General features: G+C 44.6%; 1 protein-coding gene across 2 annotated transcripts in view; it reads right to left on the bottom strand.

Moving 5' to 3' along the window:
• The window catches only part of eaf2 (ELL associated factor 2), a 74907-nt gene that overhangs the window by 5827 nt on the left and 44306 nt on the right, over positions 1–24774 (bottom strand). Inside the window, exon 5 of one of the 2 annotated variants that reach the window (XM_072260957.1) lies at positions 5427–5675. In XM_072260957.1, coding sequence (XP_072117058.1) covers positions 5427–5675 — 249 coding nt within the window. The remainder of the gene's footprint in view (positions 1–5426; positions 5676–24774) is intronic. The other variant, XM_072260958.1, reaches the window with a different exon arrangement.

Below are 24774 nucleotides of genomic sequence, written 5' to 3'. Positions count from 1 at the left end.
ATATCCATCTCCCGACTTGTGCTTTTCAATAACCTTTTCACAGAGTTGCTTAGAGTGTTCTTTTGGTGTAATTTTTGCCAGGATACTGACTCACCAGCAGTTGAACCTTCCATACATAGGTGTATTTTTACTACAATCAATTGAAACACCTTGACTGCACACAGGTGATCTCCATTTAACTAATTATGTGACTTCTGAAACTAACTGGCTGCACCAGTGATGATCTGGTGTGTCATACTAAAGAGGGTGAATACTTATGCAATCAACTATTTTGTGTTTTATATTTGTAATTAATTTAGATCACTTTACAGAGAGCTGTTTTCACTTTGACATGAAAGGGTCTTTTTCTGTTGACCAGAGTCAAAAAGCCTAATGAAATCTACTGTAATTCTCTCCTTTCACAGCTGCCACTTGTTCTCTGCAGCACAGCAGGAGTTGCTGTCATGTCACGCAGCTCCCTCTTGAACTGATTTCCTTCAGGTGCATCTACTGAGTGCAATATCTTTTCAGATGTAACGTTAAATTATTTCAGGGTGATTTTGATGTTATGTTTGAAGTTTCCTTTGCCCACCTGGGGCTTGCTGACCTTCTTTCAACTGGAAGTAAAGGATCTGTTTGGGGAGATGAGTTAGGCATTTGAATGACGTGACCTATCCACCAGGGTTGGTATTGCCTTATCGTGGTGGAGATGCTGTTCATGTTGGTCTTCTCCATTACACTGGTGTTATGGAGTCTGTCCTTCCAGCTGATCCTCAAAATCCTCAAAATCTTTTGTAAAGTTCTTTGGTACTTTTCCAGGGCTTTCAGGTGCCTACTATAGCTGGTCCATGATTCAGCTCCATATGGTAAATGTATGAATAATGACTGCTCTATAGACCAAAAGCTTTGTTTGGACCTGTAGGCTGCAGTCTTCAAAGGCTCGATTCCTTATTCTTCCACAGGCTCCACTAGCACTACTCAGGCAATGGTTAATCTCTGAGTCAATGTCTACTTTTGAGGAAAGAATGCTCCCAAGGTAGGGAAAGTGGTCTACACAATTGTAGACCACAATTTACAAGTATCACATTGAATAAAACTGCCACCTCAATAGACTCAATCCTCAAAGAATTAACCATATCTTTCACTGAGTTTAATCCATTTCCTTCCTGCACAGACTGCCAGTTGTATCTATACCCCTTCACCCAGCAAACACCACCTCACTACCTCCTTCCCGTCCTGTCAACCTTTCATCATGCTTTGCTCCCATTTGAAGACTGGCTTTATTTGTCATGTACATCAAAACATACAGTGAGTGAAATGTGTAGTTTGTATTAACCAGCAACACAGTCTGAGGATGTGCTGGGGGCAGCCCTCAAGTTTTGCAATGCTTTCGGTGCCAAGACAGCACATCCACAACTACTGGCCCTTACGTTATACATCTTTGGAGTATGGGAGGAAACTCATGCAGACACAACAGAATGTACAACTCCTTACATGCAAAAGATTCTGCAGGTGTTGGAAATCCAGAGTAACACATTCAAAATGCTGGAGGAGCTCAGCTGGTCAGGCAGCATCTTTGGAAAAGAGTGCAGTCTGATGAAGGGTTTCAGTCCAAAATGTCAACTGTACTCTTTTCCATAGATGCTGCCTGGCCTGCTGAGTTCCTCCAGTATTTTGTGTGTGTTACAACCATTTACTCCTGATCATTCTGCATTATTGCTTCATAAATATTAACAAGCACAGGAAGCTTTATTACTTTGTGGTTACAAATCATACATCTTGTTGTTATTGCTGGGCAAATATTGTCATTGAGTTTTGCCTTATCAATCTTGGAAACCGGAGGAGACAGACAGCCCAGTGACATGGTGTCATGACAACAACTTTTTCCTCAAAGTCAGCAAAACAAAAGGGTTGGTTGTTGAGTTCAGGAAAGGTGGTGGTGGACATACTTCTATTTATATTGGAGATGACCGATAGCACTGGAGACACGACCGGGTATTGAAGACCCTTGCAGAAGCAATCTTCTTAAGAATCTGCATTAGCAGGTGAGATCGGTGAGCAATCAGAAGCAAGAGTAAAGCCACCCACAGGGATTCTGGCATCGCTTCACGACACGTCTGGCGACTCATGACTGACCTGGAGAAACAACTAAAGTTTCCATCGTCAAGGCCATCCTCCTGGTCTCAGAGGCAGCAAAACAGATCGTCCTGCTGTAGCTGACAGACAGTCCCTTGGGAGGGGCATCTGGAGGAGGCCTATGGGATGAAGCTTGCCAGATATGAGGAACTGGTCAGCAACTGTCGGAGGCAGGGATGGAAGGCAAAGTGCAAGCCTGTTGAAGTGGGCTGCCAGAGCTTCACCTGGCAGTCTCTTCACAGAGCCCTCAGCATTTTGGGCATCACTAGTACAAGGAGACAGAGCGCCATCTGCACACATTGAGGCAGCAGAGAAAGCCTTTAGATGGCTCAGGATGAAGGTAGGAAGCCCATGGAAATGTGCAGCACATGCTACCTGAACACAAGTTGTGGCTTGATCAACCACAGCTGGGTCACCTGGGTGAAACACCCAGTGACCCCAAGCTACATCACTGATGATGTGTTCAGTGCATCATGAGATCTACTCTTCAAATGACAGCGAGGTTGCTGAGGTTGAGAGGGTTAAGATCTCCATGTGAACATCACCAAAAGCCTGTCCTGGTTCAACCCCAACCATGTTGGTGTTACAGCTAATAAGCTTCCCAATACTTCCACTTTCTCAGGAGGCTAGGGAAATTCAGTGTGCCCCTTTAACTATCACCAATTTTTATCAATGCATCATAGAAACATTCTATCCAGATACATATGGCACCTGGTCTGCCTGTGACCACAAGAAATTGCACAGAGTTGTGGACACAGCTCAGCACATTACAAAATCATCCTCCTCTCTGTGGACCTTTGTCTACACTTCTTCCTGCCTTGGGAAAGCAGCCAGCATAATCAAAGACCTCCACCCATCGTGGACACACTCTCTTCTCACTTCTCCCATTGGGCAGAGGGTGCAAAACCCCAAAAGTACATACCACCAGATTCAAGGACAGCTTCTATCCTGCTTTATAAGACTATTGATTGGTTCCCTCGTACAATAAGATGGACACCTGACCTCTAACTCAAGCTCATTATGATCCTGCACTTTATTGTTTATCGTCAATGCACTTTCTCTGTAGCTGCGACACCTTATTCTGCACTCTGTTACTGTTTTACCTTGTGCTACCTCGAAACACTGTATAATCTCATGAACAGTTTGCAAGAGAAGCTTTTCACTTCACCTCAATACATGTAACTATAATAAACCAATTTACCAACAACTATATCAGATTTACCAGCTCTGACGATCAACCAAGTATCAGCATGTAAAGACCATCTGCAGAACTGTTTGAGGTCTTCCTCTTTAGCTGACCAGAACAATATCTAGATTACAAGCATTAAATTGTAGTGAGAGATTAAAGAAACCAAGGTTATCCATTGATGCTGCCTGACTTGCAGAGTTTCTCCAGCACTTTGTGTGTTATTCTGTCTGGGTAGCCTACAATCTGATGGCATGGACATCAATTTCTCTTAACCTCTAGATATTCATTTCTCCCTTCTTCCATTCCCATTTACTGTCCCCTCACATCTTCTTTTCTCCTCACCTACCTTTGGAGCTCCTCCCCCTCCTTTCCCTTTTCCCATGGTCCACTGTTCCTTCCTGTCAGATTCCTTCTTCCTTTACCTCTTCCACCAATCCCCTCCCAGCTTATCACTTCATCATCCTCTTTCACCCACCTACTTTACCCCTCTCCCAGTTTCACCTATCACCTGTCAGCTTGTATTACCCCCACATCCTTAGATGAGCTTCTTTCCCCTTCCTTTTCAGTCCTGATATGGGGTCTTAGTCTGAAATGGCAACTGTTTATTCTTCTCCTTAGATGCTGCCTGACCTGCTGAGTTCCACCAGCACTTTGTGTGTATTGCTCAGGAAACAAGGTTTGTATTCTTCAGTATTCAAAATGTTAAGGGACAATTTGATTGAAGTTATGATACAGATGTGAACTGACAAGTGGGTAAAAGCCCATTCCTACTGGCTAAGTCTGGGATCATAACCTCTACATTAGAAAAAGGCTATTAAGGGATTAAACTAGAAAACTATGCAGGTACATTGCATGTAATCCTGTCAATTATTAAATTTAGATCCAACATTAAAGTGCCCACTTTATTAGGTACACCTGTATATTAATGCAAATATCTAATCAGCCAATCATGTGGCAGCAACTCAATGCATAAAAGCATGAAGAAAAGGTCAAGAGATTCAGTTGCTGTTCATACCAAATACTTAGAATGTGGAAGAAATGTGATCTAAATGACTTTTGACCTTGGAATGATCGCTGGTGCCAGACAGAGTGGTTTGAGTATCTCAGATCCTGCTGATCTCTTCGGATTTTCATGCACAACAGTCTCTTAGAGAATGGTGCAAAAACAAAAAAAACATTCAGTGAGCTGTAGTTCTGTGGGCAACAATGTTCTGTGAATGAGAGAGGTCAGAGGAAAATGCCCAAACTGGTTCAAGCTGACAGGAAGGTGACAGTAACTCAACGAACCATGTGTTTCAACAGTAGTGTGCAGAAGAGCATTAATGAATACACATGTCAAACCTTGAAGTAGATGGGCTACAGCAGTAGAAAATCATGTACATATACTTTGTTGCCACTTTAATAAGTACAGGAGGGACCTAAAAAAGTGGCCACTGAGTGTATTATTAATCAAGAGATAGCAAGAAATTTTGGGGACAACATATAAGTACTGTACATAAGCCGGGTCTCAGATCACATGGGTCTGATTGATGGTGTGAGTGATGCTCGGGCAGGGGTATGAATGGCTGATGCATGCTCCTATAACTTTAAACTCCATTGACATCTAGTTACACCACCGGTTAGTCACCTACACGATTGTCAATGGCATGCGTGACAGAACCTAAAATTCAGACTCTGACAAACTCTACAGCAGAGGCAACAAGGTTACTCATTTGCCAACAATGGCAAAGTTATGGCATGCTATGTGCCTGATTCTTAACAGTCTTTGCCTCTGGCTCCAAACACCATTGATAAATAATGGTGTGAGAATGGAGAGGGAACCTTGGAAGTTTACTTGCAGTTTCTCTTAGAACACAGAACAGTACAGGCCCTTCAACCCACAATGTTGTGCTAACCTTTTAACCTACTCAAAGATCAATCTAAAACTTCCCTCCCACATAGCCTTCCTTTTCTCATTCATTCATTCATCTAAGTCTCTCAAATGTCTCTAATGTATCTGCCTCTATCAGCACCCCTCGTAGGGCGTTCCATGCATCCACCACTTTCTGATAAGGGTCACATCCCTGACCTCTTTTGAAGACATTATTCTGTTAATTAAAAGGAATAATAGCAAGTTACTGACGCAATGTATTCAGAGTTTCTTCCATTTTTTTCATGTTATCCTGAGGTAGTGACGTTGACATTAACGGCATGGAAACGTGAGAGAAAGGCATGGTGGGAGGTAGAGGCTGAGCCACCTTGTGTGCCTCATCTTCAGAATCACTGGAGCTTTCGCTGCTCGAGGAGGTGGACGAGGATGAAGAGCTCTTGGAGTCTGATGAACTGTCTGATGTACTCATCTGGTCCATCGTACCCACCTCTGCCATCAGTTCTGCAAGTGAAAATATAAGGCCATAAGACATAGGAACAGAATTAGACCACTCTTCAGCCCATTGCATTTGCTCCACCATTTGATCATGGCTGATTTATTTTCCCTCTCAACCCCATTCCCCTGCCTTCCCTCTGTAACTTTTGACACCCTTACTAATGAGGAACTTATCAACCTCCACTTTAAATATACCCAATAACTTGGCCTTCACAGCCACCTGTGGCAGTGAATTACACAGATTCATCACTCTCTGGCTGAAGAGTCTCCCATGATTGGACACATACTCTCCACATTACTCTACCAAGACCTTTCAATATTCAGCAGGTTTCAATAAGATCACCTCCCCCCACCCCATTCTAAACTCCAGTGAGTATAATCACAGACCTAGCAAATGCTCCTCAAACATTAACCGTTTCATTTCTGGGATCATTCTTGTGAACCTCTTCTGGACCTTCTCCAATGCCAGTATATTCTTTCTTAGGGGCACAAAATTGCTCACAATACTTCAAATATGGTCTGTCTAATGCCTTATAAAGCATCCAAACCTTTGCCTTTATCTTTTAGTCCTCTCAAAATGAGTGCTCACATTGCAATTACCTTCCTTACCAACGACTCAACCTTCAGGGAATCCTGCACTAGAACACCCAAGTCCCTTTGTACTTCCAATTTCAGAATTCACTCAATTTGGAAAGTAGTCTATGCCTTTATTCCTTCAACCAATCTTCACTACACTGTTTTCCCTTTGCTGCTTCTTTGCCCATTCTCCTATCTATCCAGTCTTTCTGTAGACTCCCAGCTTCCTCAACATCACCTGCCCCTCTACCTATCTTTGTATTTTCACAAACTTGGCCACAAAGCCATCAATTCCATCAACATACGCACAATGTAAAAAGTAGCAGACTCAACACCAACTCCTGCGGTACGCCACTAGTCACCAGCAGCCAACCAGGAAAGGCCCGTTTTGCTTCCACTCTGAGCTTCCTGCCAGTCAGTCAATCTTCAATCCAATGAGATGCAGAATAGGGATGTAAGAGCACAATATGTGAGAGAAAATTCCTGATGTGTGATCCACTACTGTATATTATGGCCGAGCCCCATATTCTATCAAGCTTTATCTTGAACATACTCAGTAACTATACTGGATAATGACAGAATAGAAGCAGTAAGAAGGGATCCCATTGACATGGAGAATGGTGTGGATATTGGAGGGAGATGATGGAGTCATCTATATCAGAGGCTAAAGACAGAAAAAAAAGAGGCACTAACAATTAATTACACTGATTGTAATAACATACATCAGTGACACAGCAATATTACGGTAAGGACACAAATCAGAATCAGACTCACATTTATTATCACTGACATATGTCATGGACTTTGTTGTTTTGCAACAGAAGTACAGTGCAATACATAAAATACAAATTAAAATAACTAAACATAATCAAGCGCTTGAGATACTGCATGGTGCAGTCTCCAAACAAAGAACAGTCCATCCTGACACATCTCAAAGCATAATCAAGGACTTCAACCAGGCTTGTTTGAAGAAAATCCTGCCCAATTACCATCAGTATATAACCTGTAGAACCAGCGGTCCCATCACACTAGACCACTATTATACCAAGGAATGCCACCATTCCATGCACAGACCGCAGTTCAGTAAATCAGATCACTGGCTGTCCTTCTACAGGAAGGAGAAGGACTGAGGCTGAAGAGCAAGACTCCAGAGAATAGGACAACAAAGAGGTGGTCACAGGATGCAGAGGAGCAACTACGGGATTGCTTCAAGTCAATGGACTGGGCCGTGTTCAAGGACTCATCTGCGGTTCTGAATGAATACAACATGGTTATCACAGACTTTAGTAGAACAGTTACAGATGAGTGTGTCCCCACAAGATCATTCAGGTTCTTCCCGAATCAGAAACCCTGTAAAAATCATGAGATTCACAATCTGCTGTGGGCCAGATCAGAGGCATTCAATTCTAGTGACCAAGGAAGTTACAAGAGGTCCACTTCGATCTCCAGAAAGTCACGTCACAGGTGAAGTGGCAATTCTGGACTAAACTTGAATCAATGAAGGACGTTCGACAGTTGTGGCAGGGCTTGAGTACTATCATCTCTTATAAAGTTAAATCAAGCAACATAGGCAACAGCAGGGATTCACTTCCAGATGAACTCAATAACTCCTATGCTTGCAAAACATGGAGAAGCCATCACAAGCTCGCTCCACCCTTGATGATCCTGTAATTTCAGTATCCAAAGCCAACATGCAAGCAGTCTTCAGGAGAGTGAACCCATGAAAAGCATCTGGCCCAGACGGGGTACTAAACACCTGTGCTGATCAACTGGCTGGAGTGCTCACTGACATCTTTAACCTCTTGCTTCCGCAGTCTGAAGCATGATTCAAGTAGGCTTCAATTATACCAGTGCCTAACAAGAACATGGTGACCTACTGTACCCACAGTGATAAAGTGTTTTGAGAGGTTGGTGATGAAACATATCAACTCCTGGCTGAGAAGTGACTTGGATCTGATCCAGTTTGCCTACTAGAGCAACAGGCCCACAGAAGTTGCTATCTCATTGGCTTTTCACTTAACCATGGAACATCTAGACAGCAAAGATGCATACATCAGGATACTCTTTATCGACTACAGCTCAGCATTCAATACCATCATCCCCTCAAAACTAATCAACAAGCTCCAAGACCTTGGACTCAATACCTCCTTGTGCAGTTGGATCTTCAATTTCCTTATTTGCAGAGCCCAGTCAGTTCAGAATGGCAACGATGTCTCCTTCATGATCTCCATCAGCACAGGTGCACTGCAGGGATGTGTACTTAGCCCCCTGCTCCACTCACTTCACATTCACGACTGTGAGACTAAGCACAGCTCCAATGCCATATTTAAGTTTGCTGTCATAGACCGAATCAAAGGTGATGATGAATCACATAGAGGAAGGAGTTGGAAAAGCTAACTGCGGTGCCAAAACAACAACCACTTACTCAATATTAGCAAGACCAAGGAACTGATTATTGACTTCGGGAGAAGGAAACTCTTGGTCTATGAGCCAGTCCTCATCAGAGGATCAGAGGTGGAGAGGGTCAGCAACTTTAAATTCCTTGGTGTTATTATTTCAGAGGACCTGTCCAATTACGAAGCATGGCAGTGGCTCTACTTCCTTAGGAGTTTCATAGATTCAGCATAACATCTAAAACTTTGACAAACTTCTAAAGATGTGTAGTGGACAGTATATTGACTGGTTGCATCACAGCCTGGTATGGATACACCAGTGCAAATTCTTACAAAACGTTGTGGATAAGGCCCGGTCCGTCATGGGTAAAGCCCTCCCTACCACTGAGCATCTACGTGAAATACTGTTGCAGGAAAGCAGCATCCATCATCAGGGATCCCCTCCACCCAGAATATGCTCTCTTCTCACTGCTGCCCTCAGGAAGAAGGTACAGGAGCCTCAGGACTCACACCACCAGGTTCAGGAACAGTCATTACCCCTCAACCATCAGGCTCTTGAACCAAAGGGGATAACTCAACCTAACTTCACTTCCACATTCACTGAAATGTTCCCACAACCTATGGACTCACTTTCAAGGACTTGCATAGAATGCAGAACATAGAAATCTACAGCACATTACAGGCCCTTCGGCCCATAATGTCGTGCCAACCATGTAACCTACTCTAGAAACTGCCTAGAATTTCCCTACCGCATAGCCCTCTATTTTTCTAAGCCTCACGTACCTATCTAAGAGTTTCTCAAAAGACCCTATTGTATCTGCCTCTACCACCATCACTGGCAGTGCATTCCATGCACCCACCACTCTCTGTGTGGAAAAACTTACATAGAAACATAGAAAATAGGTGCAGGAGTAGGCCATTCGGCCCTTTGAGCCTTCACCGCCATTTATTATGATCATGGCTGATCATCCAACTCAGAACCCCGCCCCAGCCTTCTCTCCATACCCCCTGACCCCCGTAGCCACAAGGGCCATATCTAACTCCCTCTTAAATATAGCCAATGAACTGGCCTCAACTGTTTCCTGTGGCAGAGAATTCCACAGATTCACCACTCTCTGTGTGAAGAAGTTTTTCCTAATCTCAGTCCTAAAAGGCTTCCCCTCTATCCTCAAACTGTGGCCCCTCGTTCTGGACTTCCCCAACATCGGGAACAATCTTCCTGCATCTAGCCTGTCCAATCCCTTTAGGATTTTATACGTTTCAATCAGATCCCCCCTCAATCTTCTAAATTCCAACGAGTACAAGCCCAGTTCATCCAGTCTTTCATCATATGAAAGTCCTGCCATCCCAGGAATCAATCTGGTGAACCTTCTTTGTACTCCCTCTATGGCAAGGATGTCTTTCCTCAGATTAGGGGACCAAAACTGCACACAATACTCCAGGTGTGGTCTCACCAAGGCCTTGTACAACTGCAGTAGTACCTCGCTGCTCCTGTACTCGAATCCTCTCGCTATAAATGCCAGCATACCATTCGCCTTTTTCACCGCCTGCTGTATCTGCATGCCCACTTTCAATGACTGGTGTATAATGACACCCAGGTCTCGTTGCACCTCCCCTTTTCCTAATCAGCCACCATTCAGATAATAATCTGTTTTCCTATTTTTGCCACCAAAGTGGATAACTTCACATTTATCCACATTAAATTGCATCTGCCATGAATTTGCCCACTCACCCAACCTATCCAAGTCACCCTGCATCCTCTTAGCATCCTCCTCACAGCTAACACTGCCACCCAGCTTCGTGTCATCCGCAAACTTGGAGATGCTGCATTTAATTACCCCTGGCATTCTTGTTGTATCTTCTTCCAAGCACCTTAAAACTGTGCCCTCTCGTGTTAGCCATTTCAGCCATGGGAAAAAGCCTCTGGCTATCTACATGATCAATGTCTCTCGTCATCTTACAAACCTCTATCAGGTCACCTCTTATCCTCTGTTGCTCCAAAAAGAGGCCAAGTTCACTCAACCTATTCCCATAAAGCATGCTCTCCAATCCAAGCAACATCCTTGTAAACCTCCTCTGCACTCTCTCTACAATATCCACATCCTTCCTGTAGTGAGGAGACCAGAACTGAACACAGTAGTCAAAGTGGGGTCTAACTAAGGTCTGATATAGCCGTAACATTACCTCACGGCTCTTGAACTCAATCCCACAGTTGATGAAGGCCAACACACCATACGGTTTCTTAACAATGCTGTCAACCTGCGCAGCAGCTTTGAGTGTCCTATCGACACAGACCCCAAGATCCCTCTGATCCTCCACACTGCCAAGAGTCTGACCATTTATATTATATTCTGTACCAAAATGAACCACTTCACACTTTTCTGGGTTGAACTCCATCTGCCACTTCTCAGCCCAGTTCTGCATCCAATCAATGTCCTGTTATAACCTCCGACAACCCTCCAGACTATCCGCAATACCCCAACTTTGGTGTCATCAGCAAACTTACTAATCCACTCTTCCACTTCCTCATCCAGGTCACTTATAAAAATCACAAAGAGGATGGGTACCGGAACAGATCCCTGTGGAACACCACTGGTCACCGACCTCCATGCAAAATACAAACCATCCACAACCACCTTTCTGTGGTCAAGCTAATTCTGGATTCACAAAGCAATATCTCCTTGGATCCCATGCCTCCTTAATGAGCCTTGCATAGGGAACCTTATCAAAAGCCTTACTGAAATCCATATACACTACCTTCATCAATGTGTTTTGTTACATTCTCAAAAAATTCAATCAGGCTCATAAGGCACGACCTTCCTTTGAAAAAGCCATGTTGACTATCCCTAATCAGATTACGTGTCTTCAAATGCTGCTAAGTCCTGCCTCTCAGTTCTCCAACAACTTACCTACTGCTGAAGTAAGACTCACTAGTCTATAGTTTCCTGGGCTACCCTTACTCCCTTTCTTGAATAAGGGAACAACAACCACAACCCTTCAATCCTCCGGAACCTCTCCAATTCCTATTGATGATGTCAAGATCATTGCCAGAGGCTTAGCAATCTCCTCCCTCACTTCCCACAGTATCCTGGTGTATATCTTGTCCAGTCCCGCCAATTTATCTAACTTAATGCTTTTCAAAACCTCCAGCACATCCTCTTTCTTAATGTCTACATGCTCAAGCATTTCAGTCTGCTGTAAGTCATCCCCACAATTGCCAAGGTTCTTTTCCCTGGTGAATAATGAAGCAAAGTATTCATTAAGTACCTCTGCTATCTCCTCCAACTCCATGCACACATTTCCACTATCGCATCTGATTGGTCCTATTCTCACACAGCACATCCTTTCACATACCTGTAGAATGCTTTGGGATTTTCCCTAATCCTGCTCACCAAGGTCTTCTCATCGCCCCTTCTAGCTTTCCTAATTTCATTCTTAAGCTTCTTCCTGGCAAATGTAATTTTCTAGAGCTCTAACAGTACCTGGTTTCTTGAACCTTTTGTATGCTTTTCTTTTCCTAACTAAGGTTTTCTGCATCCTTCGTACACCATGGTTCTTTTACCCTACCATCCTTTCCCTGCCTCAGTGGACGTACCTCTGCAGAATGCCATGCAAATATTCCCTGAACATTTGCCACATCTCTGCCGTGCGTTTCCCTGTGAACATCTGCTCCCAATTTATCCTCCCAAGTTTCTCCAATTAAATGTTTTCTGAAATTGTCTGCTCCTCTCCCTCTCTAGCACTATGGTTGTATAGGAGATAGAGCTGTAATCACTACCTCCAAAATGCTATCCCATCCAGAGATCTGACGTCTGACCAGGCTCATTTTCCAATACCAGATCAAAGACAGCCTCTCCTCGAGTTAGCTTATCTACATATTGCATCAGAAACCTTCTTGAACGCACCTAACAAACTCCACCCCATCCAAACCCCTTGCCCTAAAGCGATGCCAGTCAATATTAGGAATGTTAAAATTACCTATCACAACAATCCTATTATTATTGCACCGTTCCATATCTGCCTCCTTATCTACTCCTCGATGTCTCTGTTACTATTGGTGGGGGGGGGGGGGGGCGGGGGGAATCTATAAAAAACACCCAGTAGAGTTATTGCCCACTTCCTCTTTCTGACTTCCACCCACAATGACTCCGTAGATGATCCCTCCATGACCTGCTCCTTTTCTGCAGCCATGATATGATATATTCCTGATTAGCAATGCCACGCTCCCACCTCTTTTGCCTCCCTCCCTGTCCTTCTTGAAACATCTAAAGTCTGGCACACTCAGCAGCCATTCCTGCTCCTGAGACATCCAGGTCTCTGTAATGGCCACAACATCATAGTTCCATGTATTGATCCATGATCCAAGTTCATCCACCTTGTTTATGATACTCCTTGCATTAAAATAGACACATCTCAAACCATCTGACTGAGGCAATCTTTCCTCATAAACTCTCTACAAGCTGTCTCTATTGGTGCTCCAACTGCTCCATTCTCTATCTCTTCACTTCAGTTCCCACCCCCCTGTAAATCTAGTTTTAACCCTCCCCACTAGCATTCGCAAACCTCCCTCCCACGATATTGGTTTCCCTCCAGTTCAGGTGCAACCTGTTCCACTTGTACACATCACCCCTACCCAGAAAAGGTTCCAATGATCCAAAATCTTGAAACTCTGCCTCCTGCACCATCCCGTCATTCGCTCATTCATCTGTGCTATCCTTCTTGTTCTGACCTTCAGTAGCTTGTGACACTGGGAGTAATCCGGATATTACCACCTTGGAGGTCCTGCTCTTCAGCCTCCTTCCTAACTCCCTGTACTTACAGTGCAGGACCTCTACCCCTCTCCTGCCTATGTCATTAGTACCAATATGTACCATGACCTCCTGCTGCTCACCCTCCCCTTCAAGAAGTTTCCCATGTTCTCGATAATTATTGCTTATTTATTTGTTACTATTATTATTAGGCTTGTATATGGTGACATATATGTACCTTGATAATAAATTTATTTTGAACTTTATTAGGTACACCTGTATACCTGCTCATTATGCAAATAGCTAATCAGCCAATCATGTGGCAACAACTTAGTGCATAAAACCATATAGACATGGCCAAAAGGTTCAGTTGTTATTCAGACAAAACATCAGAATTGGGTAAGAAATTGATCTAAGTGATTTTGACCTTGGAATGATTGTTGGTGCCAAACGACGTGTGCTGTGTATCTCAGAAATTGCTGATCTCGTGGAATTTTCATACATAACTGTCTCGCGAGCAGGGTTTCCCGAACTTTTTTATGCTACGGACCCCTACCATTAACTGAGGGGTCCATGGATCCCAGGTCAAGAACTTCAGCTCAAATTTACATAGAACGGTGTGAAAAACAAAAAAAATCCACTGAGCAGTTCCGAGGGTGAAAGCACCTTGTTAGCGAGAGAGGTCAGAGGAGAACGGCAAGGCTGCTTCAACCTGACAGGAAAGTGACAGTAACTTGAATAAACACGCATTTCAATAGTGTTCTGCAGAACAGCATCTCTGCAGGCCCAACATGTCGAACTTTGAAGTGGATGGGCTACGGCAGCAGAAAACTGCATAGGATTCTACTCCTGTTCCTAACAAAGTGGCCACTGTGTGCATATATCTATAAAAATTAATTAGTGCAAAAACAAAGCAAAAATAGTGAAGTATTGTTCCTGCATTAGGTCATTGTTCATTCAGAAATCTGATGGCAGAGGGAAAAAGCTGTTCCTAAAATGTCTGAACCTCATCTCTGATTGTAATAAGAACAAAGCACATCCTGGTTGATGGAGTCCCTTAATGATGATTGAAAGCCCCTTTTTGGGGTATTGCCTTTTGAAAGTGTCCCCGACACTGGAAATTTAGTGCCCATGATGGACAGGAACAAGATTGGATGGGTTCCAGAAACATTGGTGCAAATTTGGGTCTGTGGTTGAAGACTGTTGTTGTGGAGGAACAAAGATAGTAGACCTACAAAAGAAGTAGAACCAAAAGACAGGTTCATAATTCCACGCAAGTGACGTACTACGTAGAGAGAGAGTCATAAAGAGAGTTTTTGATCATAAATCAAAGGATGTTGCCGGGACTTAACGACCTGAGTTATAGGGAAAGGTTGAATAGGTTAGGACTTTATCCCCTGGAATGGAGGAGAATAACGGGAAATTTGTTAGAGGTATAAAAATTATGAGGTGTATAGATAGAGTTAATGTATGCAGGAATTTTAAAACACCTCTTCGGTTACCCCTCATTCTCTAATGAACAGAGTCCCCAGCCTGCTCAGCCTCTCTCCCTACTCAGTCCCACCTGTCCTAGCAACATGGTCATTAATCTTTTCTGCACTTTTTCCAGCTTAATGGCAACATTCCTGCAGCAGGGTGACCACAGCTGAACACAGTATTCCAGAAGTGACATCACCAACTACAACGTAACATCACTTCTTTACTTCTTTACCCTGAGTGCCAAACACCTTCACCATCTTGCTACCTGCAACTCCATGTTCAGGAAATCTTCTGTTCTACACGGGGCCCTGCCATTCACTATGATAGTGTTACCCTCATTTGTTTTCTCATAAGGCAAAACCTCCCACTTATCTGAAATCAACTCCATTTGCCATTCCTCAGCCCACTTACCCAAAGATCATTCAAAGTTGCCATGAAAGTTGATAGGATGGTAAAGATGATGTGGGGTGTGTTGGTCTTCATTAGTAGAAGGACTGAGTTCAAGAGCCATGATGTAATGTTAGACGTGTGTACAGAAGGGCCTTTATCCGTGCTGTATAACTGTGGTAGGACTAAAGGGCTTTGATTAGACCTGCTATTTATGAGATTACTTAGCTCCATCTACAGTGTCTAGTTCATTGTCTACTGAGCAAGCACCAAACAACGAAACAGCAATGTTACCAGTGGTGAAGTAATAAAAAATACCGAGCTCTGAGCTACTCTACAGCCAATTTTGTATGTAGTTTGCTAACTCTCCCTGCGATTTAACCTTCAAGAGCAACCTACCATACATGAACCTTATCAGAACCCTTATATACACCCAGTGGCCACATTATTAGGTACCTCCTGTGCCCAATAAAGTGGTAAATAAGTGTACATTCCAAGTGTGCTGCTCCTGTAGCCCATCCACTTCAAGATTCGATGTGTTGTGTGTTCAGAGATGCACTTCTGCACACTACTGTTGTAACACTTGGTTATTTGAATTACTGTCACCTTCCTGTCAAGCTTGAACTAGCCTGACCAACTTCCTCTGACCTCTCTCATTAACAAGGAATTTTTGCCCAGGAAACTGCTGCTTACCGGATGAATTTTGTTTATCACACAATTCTCTGTAAACTTCAGTGTGTGAAAATCCCAGGAGATCAGCAGTTTCTGAGTTACTCAAAACATCCTGTCTGAACCAACAATCATTCCAACAATTGTTATATGGTTAATGCAAATATCTAATCAGCCAATCATTTTATGTATTCAGTTGCTGCCAAATGATTGGCTGATTAGATATTTGCATTAACCATATATAACCATATAACAATTACAGCACGGAAACAGGCCATCTCGGCCCTTCTAGTCCATGCCAAACTCTTACTCTCACCTAGTTCCACCAACCTGCACTCAGCCCATAATCCTCCATTCCTTTCCTGTCCATATAGCTATCCAATTTTACTTTAAATCACAATATCGAACCTGCCTGTACCACTTCTGCTAGAAGCTCATTCCACACAGCTACCACTCTCTGAGTAAAGAAGTTCCCCCTCATGTTACCCCTAAACTTTTGCCCCCTAACTCTCAACTCATTTCCTCTTGTTTGAATCTCCCCTACTCTCAATGGAAAAAGCCTATCCACGTCAACTCTCTCTATCTCCCTCATAATTTTAAATACCTCTATTAAGTTCCCCCTCAACCTTCTACGCTCCAAAGAATAAAGACCCAACTTGTTCAACCTTTCTCTGTAACTTAGGTGCTGAAATCCAGGTAACATTCTAGTAAATCTTCTCTGTACTCTCTCTATTTTGTTGACATCTTTCTGATAATTCGGTGATCGGAACTGTAAATGACATGGTGTACAGGTGTACCTAATAAAATGGCCACCGAGTGTATACTAAACCTACCATCTCATCAACTTTCCTGATCATGTAATCAAACTCACAACACAGAAATCTCCTGCCAACCATAGCAGATGGTGCTGGAAATAAATAGTGACATTTTGCAGGCAGCTCAAAGAGCTACTAGATAAACTTTTGAACTATAAACACTGCAATCTGCATTCTGCGATTTCTCTTTAAACATGTACTTCTGATCTGCAATTATTTGTTTTTGTATTTGCAGTTTATCTTCTGCATATTGCTTGTCTGGCTTTGTGTGTAGTGTTTTCAAGATTCTATTGAATTTCTTTGTTAGCCCTTAAGACCATAAGATATAGGAGCAGAATTAGGCCATTTGGCCCATCGATTTTCCCTCTCAGCCCCAATCTCCTGTGTTGTCCTATCCCTTCATGCCCTGACCAATTCAGACTCCATCAACTTCTGCCTTAAATATACATAAAAGACTTAGCCTTCACAGCTGCCTGTGGCAATGAATTCCACAGATTCACCACTCTCTGGCTAAAGAAATTCCTGCTTATCTCTGTTCTAAAAGGAAGCCTCTCTATTCTGAAGCTGTGTCCTCTGGTCTTAGACTCTCCCACCTTAGGAAACATCCTCTCCAAATCCACTCTATCCAGGCCTTTCGCCATTCGATAGGTTTCAATGAGGTCACCTCTCATTCTTCTGAATTCTAATGAATAAAGGCCCAGAGCCATCAAAGGTCCTTCATATGACAAGCCGTTCAATCTTGGAATCTTTTTCGTGAGCCTCCTTTGAACTGTCTCTAGTTTCAGCAAGATAAGGGGCCCAAAACTGCTCACAAGTGAGGTGTCTCCACTACTTTATAAAGTCTCAACATTAAATCCTTGCTTTTATATTCTAGTCCTCTTTAAATGAATGCTAACATTGTATTTAGCTTCCTCAGTACAGACTCAACCTACTGCAAATGCCTCTCAGGGTAGTACATGTTAACTTGTATGTACTTTGATAATAAACTTACTTTAAACTTTGAAGCATGTACACCTTCTCCACCATGTTCTCTTCCTGCAATACCATTTTTGTGGAGACATGTCTCCCTGTTCTACTGCAGTCCACAGGGCTCTGCCGTAGACTGTGTTATGTCCTGCCCTAGTTGAACTTCCCAAAATGTATTGCCTGACACTTGTCTGAATTAAGTTCCCCCGCTGTCCTTTGCCCACTTTCCCTAGATCTTGCTGTAATCTAGAGCCTGCTATAAACTTAGATGACACAAACTGCTGGAGAAACTCAACAGGTCAGGCAACTTCTGTGGAGGGGAATAAACAGTTGACACTCCAAACCAAGACCCTTTATCAGGACCTCTGATGAATGGTCTCGATGAAGGGCTTTGGCCCAAAGCATCAACTGTTTATTTTTCTCTCAGATGCTGCCTGACCTGCTGAGCTTCTCCAATATTTTGTGTGCCTTACTCTGGATTTCCAATATCGGCAGAACCTCGCGTTCATAACCTTAGCTGACCTTCGTCACCAGTCAACGACACCACAAATTTTGTGTCCTCTACAAACTTGCTGATTATGACACCTCTATTCACATCCAAATCATTAATATACATGACAAGCTCATTGTAGTAGGCATACAGTGATAAGCTCTATGCAAATTAGAATTCTGTTACAGTAGAGTAATTCAATAGCAGCACAGGACCAAGGTGAGGATTAGTTTATTCATGCGAAAGGTTGTAAAAAATGTAACTTCCTCTACTTGAGGGATCCATAGATGCTCGCTCATTCAAGGATCCATTTTATTTGTCATGTGTACATTGAAACGTACAGTGAAACATGTTACAAACAAGAGAAAATCTGCAGATTCTGGAAATCTGAGCAACACACACAAAATGCTGAAGCAACTCAGCATCCATGGAAAAGCAGTCCTTCCAAAGGGTTCTCTACGTCAACTCTACTTTTTTTCCATAGATGCTGCCTAGCCTGCTGAGTTTCTCCAGCATATTTTTTTTAGGTTTAGATTATGAGGACACTCAGTCCTTGTTTATTGTCATTTAGAAATGCATGCATGCATTAAGAAATGATACAATGTTCCTCTAGCGTGATATCACAAAAAAACAAGACAAACCAAAGACTAACACTGACAAGACCACATAATTATAACATATAGTTACAGCAGCGCAAAGCAATACCATAACTTGATAAAGAGCAGACCATGGGAATGGTAAAAAATAGTCTCAGAGTTCCGATCGACTCCCAATAGTCCCTGATAGCAGGCGACAGAAGGGAGAAACTCTCTCTGCCATAAACCACCAGGCACTGACCACAGCTGACTCTGAGTCCGTCCGAAAACTTCGAGCCTCTGACCAGCCTTTTGACACTGAGCACCATCTCTGCCGAGCGCTTCGACCCTGTCCCGGCCGCCGAGCAACAAGCAAAGCCGAGGATTCGGGGCCTTCCCCTCCAGAGATTCTGGATCACACAGTAACAGCAGCAGCGAAAAAGGCATTTCAGAAGTTTCTCCAGATGTTCCTCCGTTCTCTCACGTCTGTCTCCATCAAATCAGGATTGTGCACAGCACCCTACTTGACAGATAACAGATATCATTCACCAGAGTGGCCGTGCAAGCTGCGTTGCGCCGCTATCTTCTCCTCCTCCATTTTGTGCGTGTTGGAGTGAAACATGTCCGTTGCATTAACAACCAACACAACTGAGGGTGTGCTGGGGGCAGCCGGCAAGTGTCGCCACATTCTGGCACCAATGTGGCATGCACACAATGCTCAGCAAAACAGCACAGAGCACAACGAGCAAGCAAAATCAGGCCCTGTTCTTCCCTCCCACCCATGCACATACATAATTCTTTACCCTCAGAAAAGGCCTTCAGCGGACACGATCAAGGTCAAAGGTGAACATTATAGGCCTTGAAGAATAATAGGGTAGGGTGAGACGCTGCAGTTGATACTTCAAAGTTGAAATCAAATTTATTATCGCAGTTTGGATATGTCACCGTTTACTACCCTGAGATTCTTCTTTGTGTAGGCACTTATACAAAAATAAAGAAATACACTAGAATCGATGAAAAACTACACATAAAGACCAACAAACAATCAATCTGCAGAAGACGATAAACTGTGCAAATACAAAACAAAAACAAGTAATAGTAATACTGCATCAGCACTGCAGGACTGCTTCAAAAGCACAGACTGGAGCATGTTCAGGGAGGCGATCAACATTGACGAATATGCAGGATTGGTGACTGGCTACATAGGAAAATGCACGAGGCTGTTACCATGATTAAACACTACACTGCCAGGGCAAACCAGAAACCATGGCTGACTGCAGAGGCTCGTGCGCTGCTTAGGGTTCAGATGCTGCCTTAACATCAGGAACAGGACGACTCTCAGGTCAGTAAGAGCTACACTCTCCCATGCCATCAAGAAGGCAAAGCATGAATACTCACAGAAAATCCAGACACCTTTGTGACATCAGGGACATGCGATGCATGCGGCAAGGAATACAGACCATAACTGATTATAAGTCCATCCTGCACGCAACGACAGCAATGCCTCCCTTATTGGTAGGCTGAATGTCTTCTGTACAGAATTTAACACAGGCACCCCGTCCAGCCACAGGTGAGGTGAGGTGAGGATGATCCTAGCCAGGGTAAACCCACACAAAGCTGTGGGTTTGGACAACAACAGTACCTGGTCTGTTGCTGAGGGACAGTGTGGCCCAGCTGACAGAGATCTTAACAAACATCTTTAATATCTCCCTGAAACAGTCCACTGACCCTACAAGCTACAAGACAGCCACCATCATTCCAGTGCTCAAAAAAAGAAACAATAACTAGCCAAAACAATTACCGCCCAGTAGCGCTGACTTCAACAGTCATGAAGTGCTTTGAGTGGCCGGTAATGGATCACACAAAGTACCGTACTACTTCCAGTTCACCTGCCGTTCAAATTGGTCCACTAATGATGTGAGCTTAGCCCTCCAGTCCATCCTGTACGAACTAGAAAACAACGTCTCATACATCAGGATGTTGCTTATCGACTTCAGCTTGGCATTTAACGTAATCATCCCTCAGAAGGTGGTGGGTAAACAGTCCTTGTTGGGACTCTCTGTAACTGGATCCTGGACATCTTGATGGAAAGAGCCCAGTCAGTCCAAGTTGGCATCCATATCTCAAGCTCGATCATGCTGAACACTGGTGCCCCCAGGCTGTGTGCCAATCTGCTGCTGTTCACGCTGCTGACTCAGCCGCACTGCCAGATTCAGCTCAAACCACACCATCAAGTTTATGATGATACTACAGTGGTTGGCCTCATCAGCAACAACGATGAGTCTCATATAGAGAGAAGCTAGAGAGCCTTGTCAAATGGAGTGAGAACAACAACTTGAGTCTCAATGTGGAGAAGATAAAGGAGATGATTGTGGACTTCAGGACGACACAGGTTGACCATTCTTCATTGTACATCAATGGCTCTGTCATGGAGAGAGTGAAGAGCACAAAGTTCCTTGGTGTGCACATAATGGACGATCTAACCTGGACCCACAACCCCTCCTCATTAGTCAAGAAGGCACAGAGGCATCTACACTTTCTGAGGTGACCGAGGCATACAAGGCTCCCCCCTGCCCACCATCTTATCAACTTTCTAAAGAAGCACCTTTGAGAGTGTCCTGTTGGTCTGCATCATTGTGTAGTACGGAAGCTAGAAGTCATTGGCCCACAGGACCCCACACAGAGAATAGTGAAAACAACCAAGAGGATCTTTAGGGCCTTTCTCCCCCCTGATTTCTGACTTTTAGTGGGAGTGCTGCAAGCAAAGTTTAGCTGAGGATCCTGACCACCCATCCCACAATCTCTTTACTGAGGATCCCAATCACCCATCCCACAATCTCTTTACTGAGGATCCTGACCACCCATCCCACAATCTCTTTACTGAGGATCCCAATCACCCATCCCACAATCTCTTTGCTGAGGATCCCGACCACCCATCCCACAATCTCTTTGCTGAGGATCCCAATCACCCATCCCACAATCTCTTTGCTGAGGATCCTGACCACCCATCCCACAATCTCTTTACTGAGGATCCCAATCACCCATCCCACAATCTCTTTGCTGAGGATCCTGACCACCCATCCCACAATCTCTTTGCTCAGGATCCCAATCACCCATCCCACAAGCTCTTTGCTGAGGATCGCTACCACCCATCCCATAATCTCTTTGCCGAGGATCCTAACCACCGATCCCACAATCTCTTTGCTGAGGACCGTTACCATCCATCCCACAATCTCTTTGCTGAGGACCGTTACCATCCATCCCCATAAGCTCTTTGCTGAGGATCCCGACCACCCATCCCACAAGCTCTTTGCTGAAGATCCCAACCAGCCATCCCACAATCTCTTTGTTGAGGATCCTGACCACCCATCCCACAATCTCTTTGCTAAGGATCGCTACCACCCATCCCACAATCTCTTTGCCGAGGATCCGGAACACCCATCCCACAATCTCTTTGTTGAGGATCCCGACCATCCAACCCACAAGCTCTTTGCTGAGGATCCTGACCATCCATCCCACAATCTCTTTGCTGAGGATCCTGACCACCCATCCCACAAGCTCTTTGCTGAGGATCCCGACCACCCACCCCACAATCTCTTTGCTGAGGATCCTGACCACCCATCCCACAATCTCTTTGCTGAGGATCCTGACCACCCATCCCACAATCTCTTTACTGAGGATCCCAATCACCCATCCCACAATCTCTTTGCTGAGGATCCCGACCACCCATCCCACAATCTCTTTGCTGAGGATCCTGACCACCCATCCCACAATCTCTTTGCTGAGGATCCTGACCACCCATCCCACAATCTCTTTGCTCAGGATCCCAATCACCCATCCCACAAGCTCTTTGCTGAGGATCGCTACCACCCATCCCATAATCTCTTTGCCGAGGATCCTAACCACCGATCCCACAATCTCTTTGCTGAGGACCATTACCATCCATCCCACAATCTCTTTGCTGAGGACCGTTACCATCCATCCCCACAGCTCTTTGCTGAGGATCCCAACCACCCATCCCACAAGCTCTTTGCTGAAGATCCCAACCAGCCATCCCACAATCTCTTTGTTGAGGATCCTGACCACCCATCCCACAATCTCTTTGCTAAGGATCGCTACCACCCATCCCACAATCTCTTTGCCGAGGATCCGGAACACCCATCCCACAATCTCTTTGTTGAGGATCCCGACCACCCAACCCACAAGCTCTTTGCTGAGGATCCTGACCATCCATCCCACAATCTCTTTGCTGAGGATCCTGACCACCCATCCCACAAGCTCTTTGCTGAGGATCCTAACCACCCATCCCACAATCTCTTTGCTGAGGATCCTGACCACCCATCCCACAATCTCTTTACTGAGGATCCCCATCACCCATCCCACAATCTCTTTGCTGAGGATCCTGACCACCCATCTCACAATCTCTTTGCTGAGGATCCTAACCACCCATCCCACAAGCTCTTTGCTGAGGATCCTGACCACCCATCCCACAAGCTCTTTGCTGAGGATCTGACCACCCATCCCACAATCTCTTTGCTCAGGATCACTACCACCCATCCCACAATCTCTTTGCCGAGGATCCCGACCACCCATCCCACAATCTCTTTGCTGAGGATCCTGACCATCCATCCCACAAGCTCTTTGCTGAGGATCCTAACCACCCATCCCACAATCTCTTTGTTGAGGATTCCAATCACCCATCCCACAATCTCTTTGCTGAGGATCCCGACCACCCATCCCACAATCTCTTTGTTGAGGATCCTAACCACCCATCCCACAATCTCTTTGCCGAGGATCCGGAACACCCATCCCACAATCTCTTTGTTGAGGATCCCGACCACCCAACCCACAAGCTCTTTGCTGAGGATCCTGACCATCCATCCCACAATCTCTTTGCTGAGGATCCTGACCACCCATCCCACAAGCTCTTTGCTGAGGATCCCGACCACCCATCCCACAATCTCTTTGCTGAGGATCCTGACCACCCATCCCACAATCTCTTTACTGAGGATCCCCATCACCCATCCCACGATCTCTTTGCTGAGGATCCTGACCATCCATCCCACAAGCTCTTTGCTGAGGATCCTAACCACCCATCCCACAATCTCTTTGTTGAGGATTCCAATCACCCATCCCACAATCTCTTTGCTGAGGATCCCGACCACCCATCCCACAATCTCTTTGTTGAGGATCCTAACCACCGATCCCACAAGCTCTTTGCTGAAGATCCTAACCACCGATTCCACAATCTCTTTGCTCAGGATCCTGACCACCCATCCCACAAGTTCTTTGCTGAAGATCCTAACCACCGATCCCACAATCTCTTTGCTGAGGACCGTTACCATCCATCCCACAATCTCTTTGCTGAGGATCGTTACCATCCATCCCATAAGCTCTTTGCTGAGGATCCCGACCACCCATACCACAAGCTCTTTGGTGAAGATCCCGACCAGCCATCCCACAATCTCTTTGCCGAGGATCCCGACCACCCATCCCACAATCTCTTTGTTGAGGATCCCGACCACCCATCCCACAAGCTCTTTGCTGAGGATCCTGACCATCCATCGCATAATCTCTTTGCTGAGGATCCTGACCACCCATCCCACAAGCTCTTTGGTGAGGATCCTGACCACCCATCCCACAATCTCTTTGCTGAGGATCCCGACCACCCATCCCACAATCTCTTTGTTGAGGATCCCGACCACCCATCCCACAAGCTCTTTGCTGAGGATCCTGACCACCCATCCCACAGTCTCTTTGACCCACTACTATCAGAAAGGAGGAACAGAAGCATCAGGACTAGGACTGCCTGATGAAGTAACAGTTTCTTCCCTCAAGCTGTGAAACTAATGAATACCCTGCCACCACCAAGGACTCACCGTTACGGCAGCAAGCTGGTTACAGTTTACTGTTTACCTGTGATGTGCACTACATGCATTTTGAGTTTATATTTAATTAACTCATGTTAATATTTTGGCTTATGTGGTATATGTGGTATGTTTTGTGT

Source organism: Mobula birostris, chromosome 6 (assembly GCF_030028105.1).
Source record: "Mobula birostris isolate sMobBir1 chromosome 6, sMobBir1.hap1, whole genome shotgun sequence".
Taxonomy (NCBI): domain Eukaryota; kingdom Metazoa; phylum Chordata; class Chondrichthyes; order Myliobatiformes; family Myliobatidae; genus Mobula; species Mobula birostris.
Note: the sequence above shows the minus strand (reverse complement) of the source record. Positions and strands in the feature narration are given on the sequence as shown.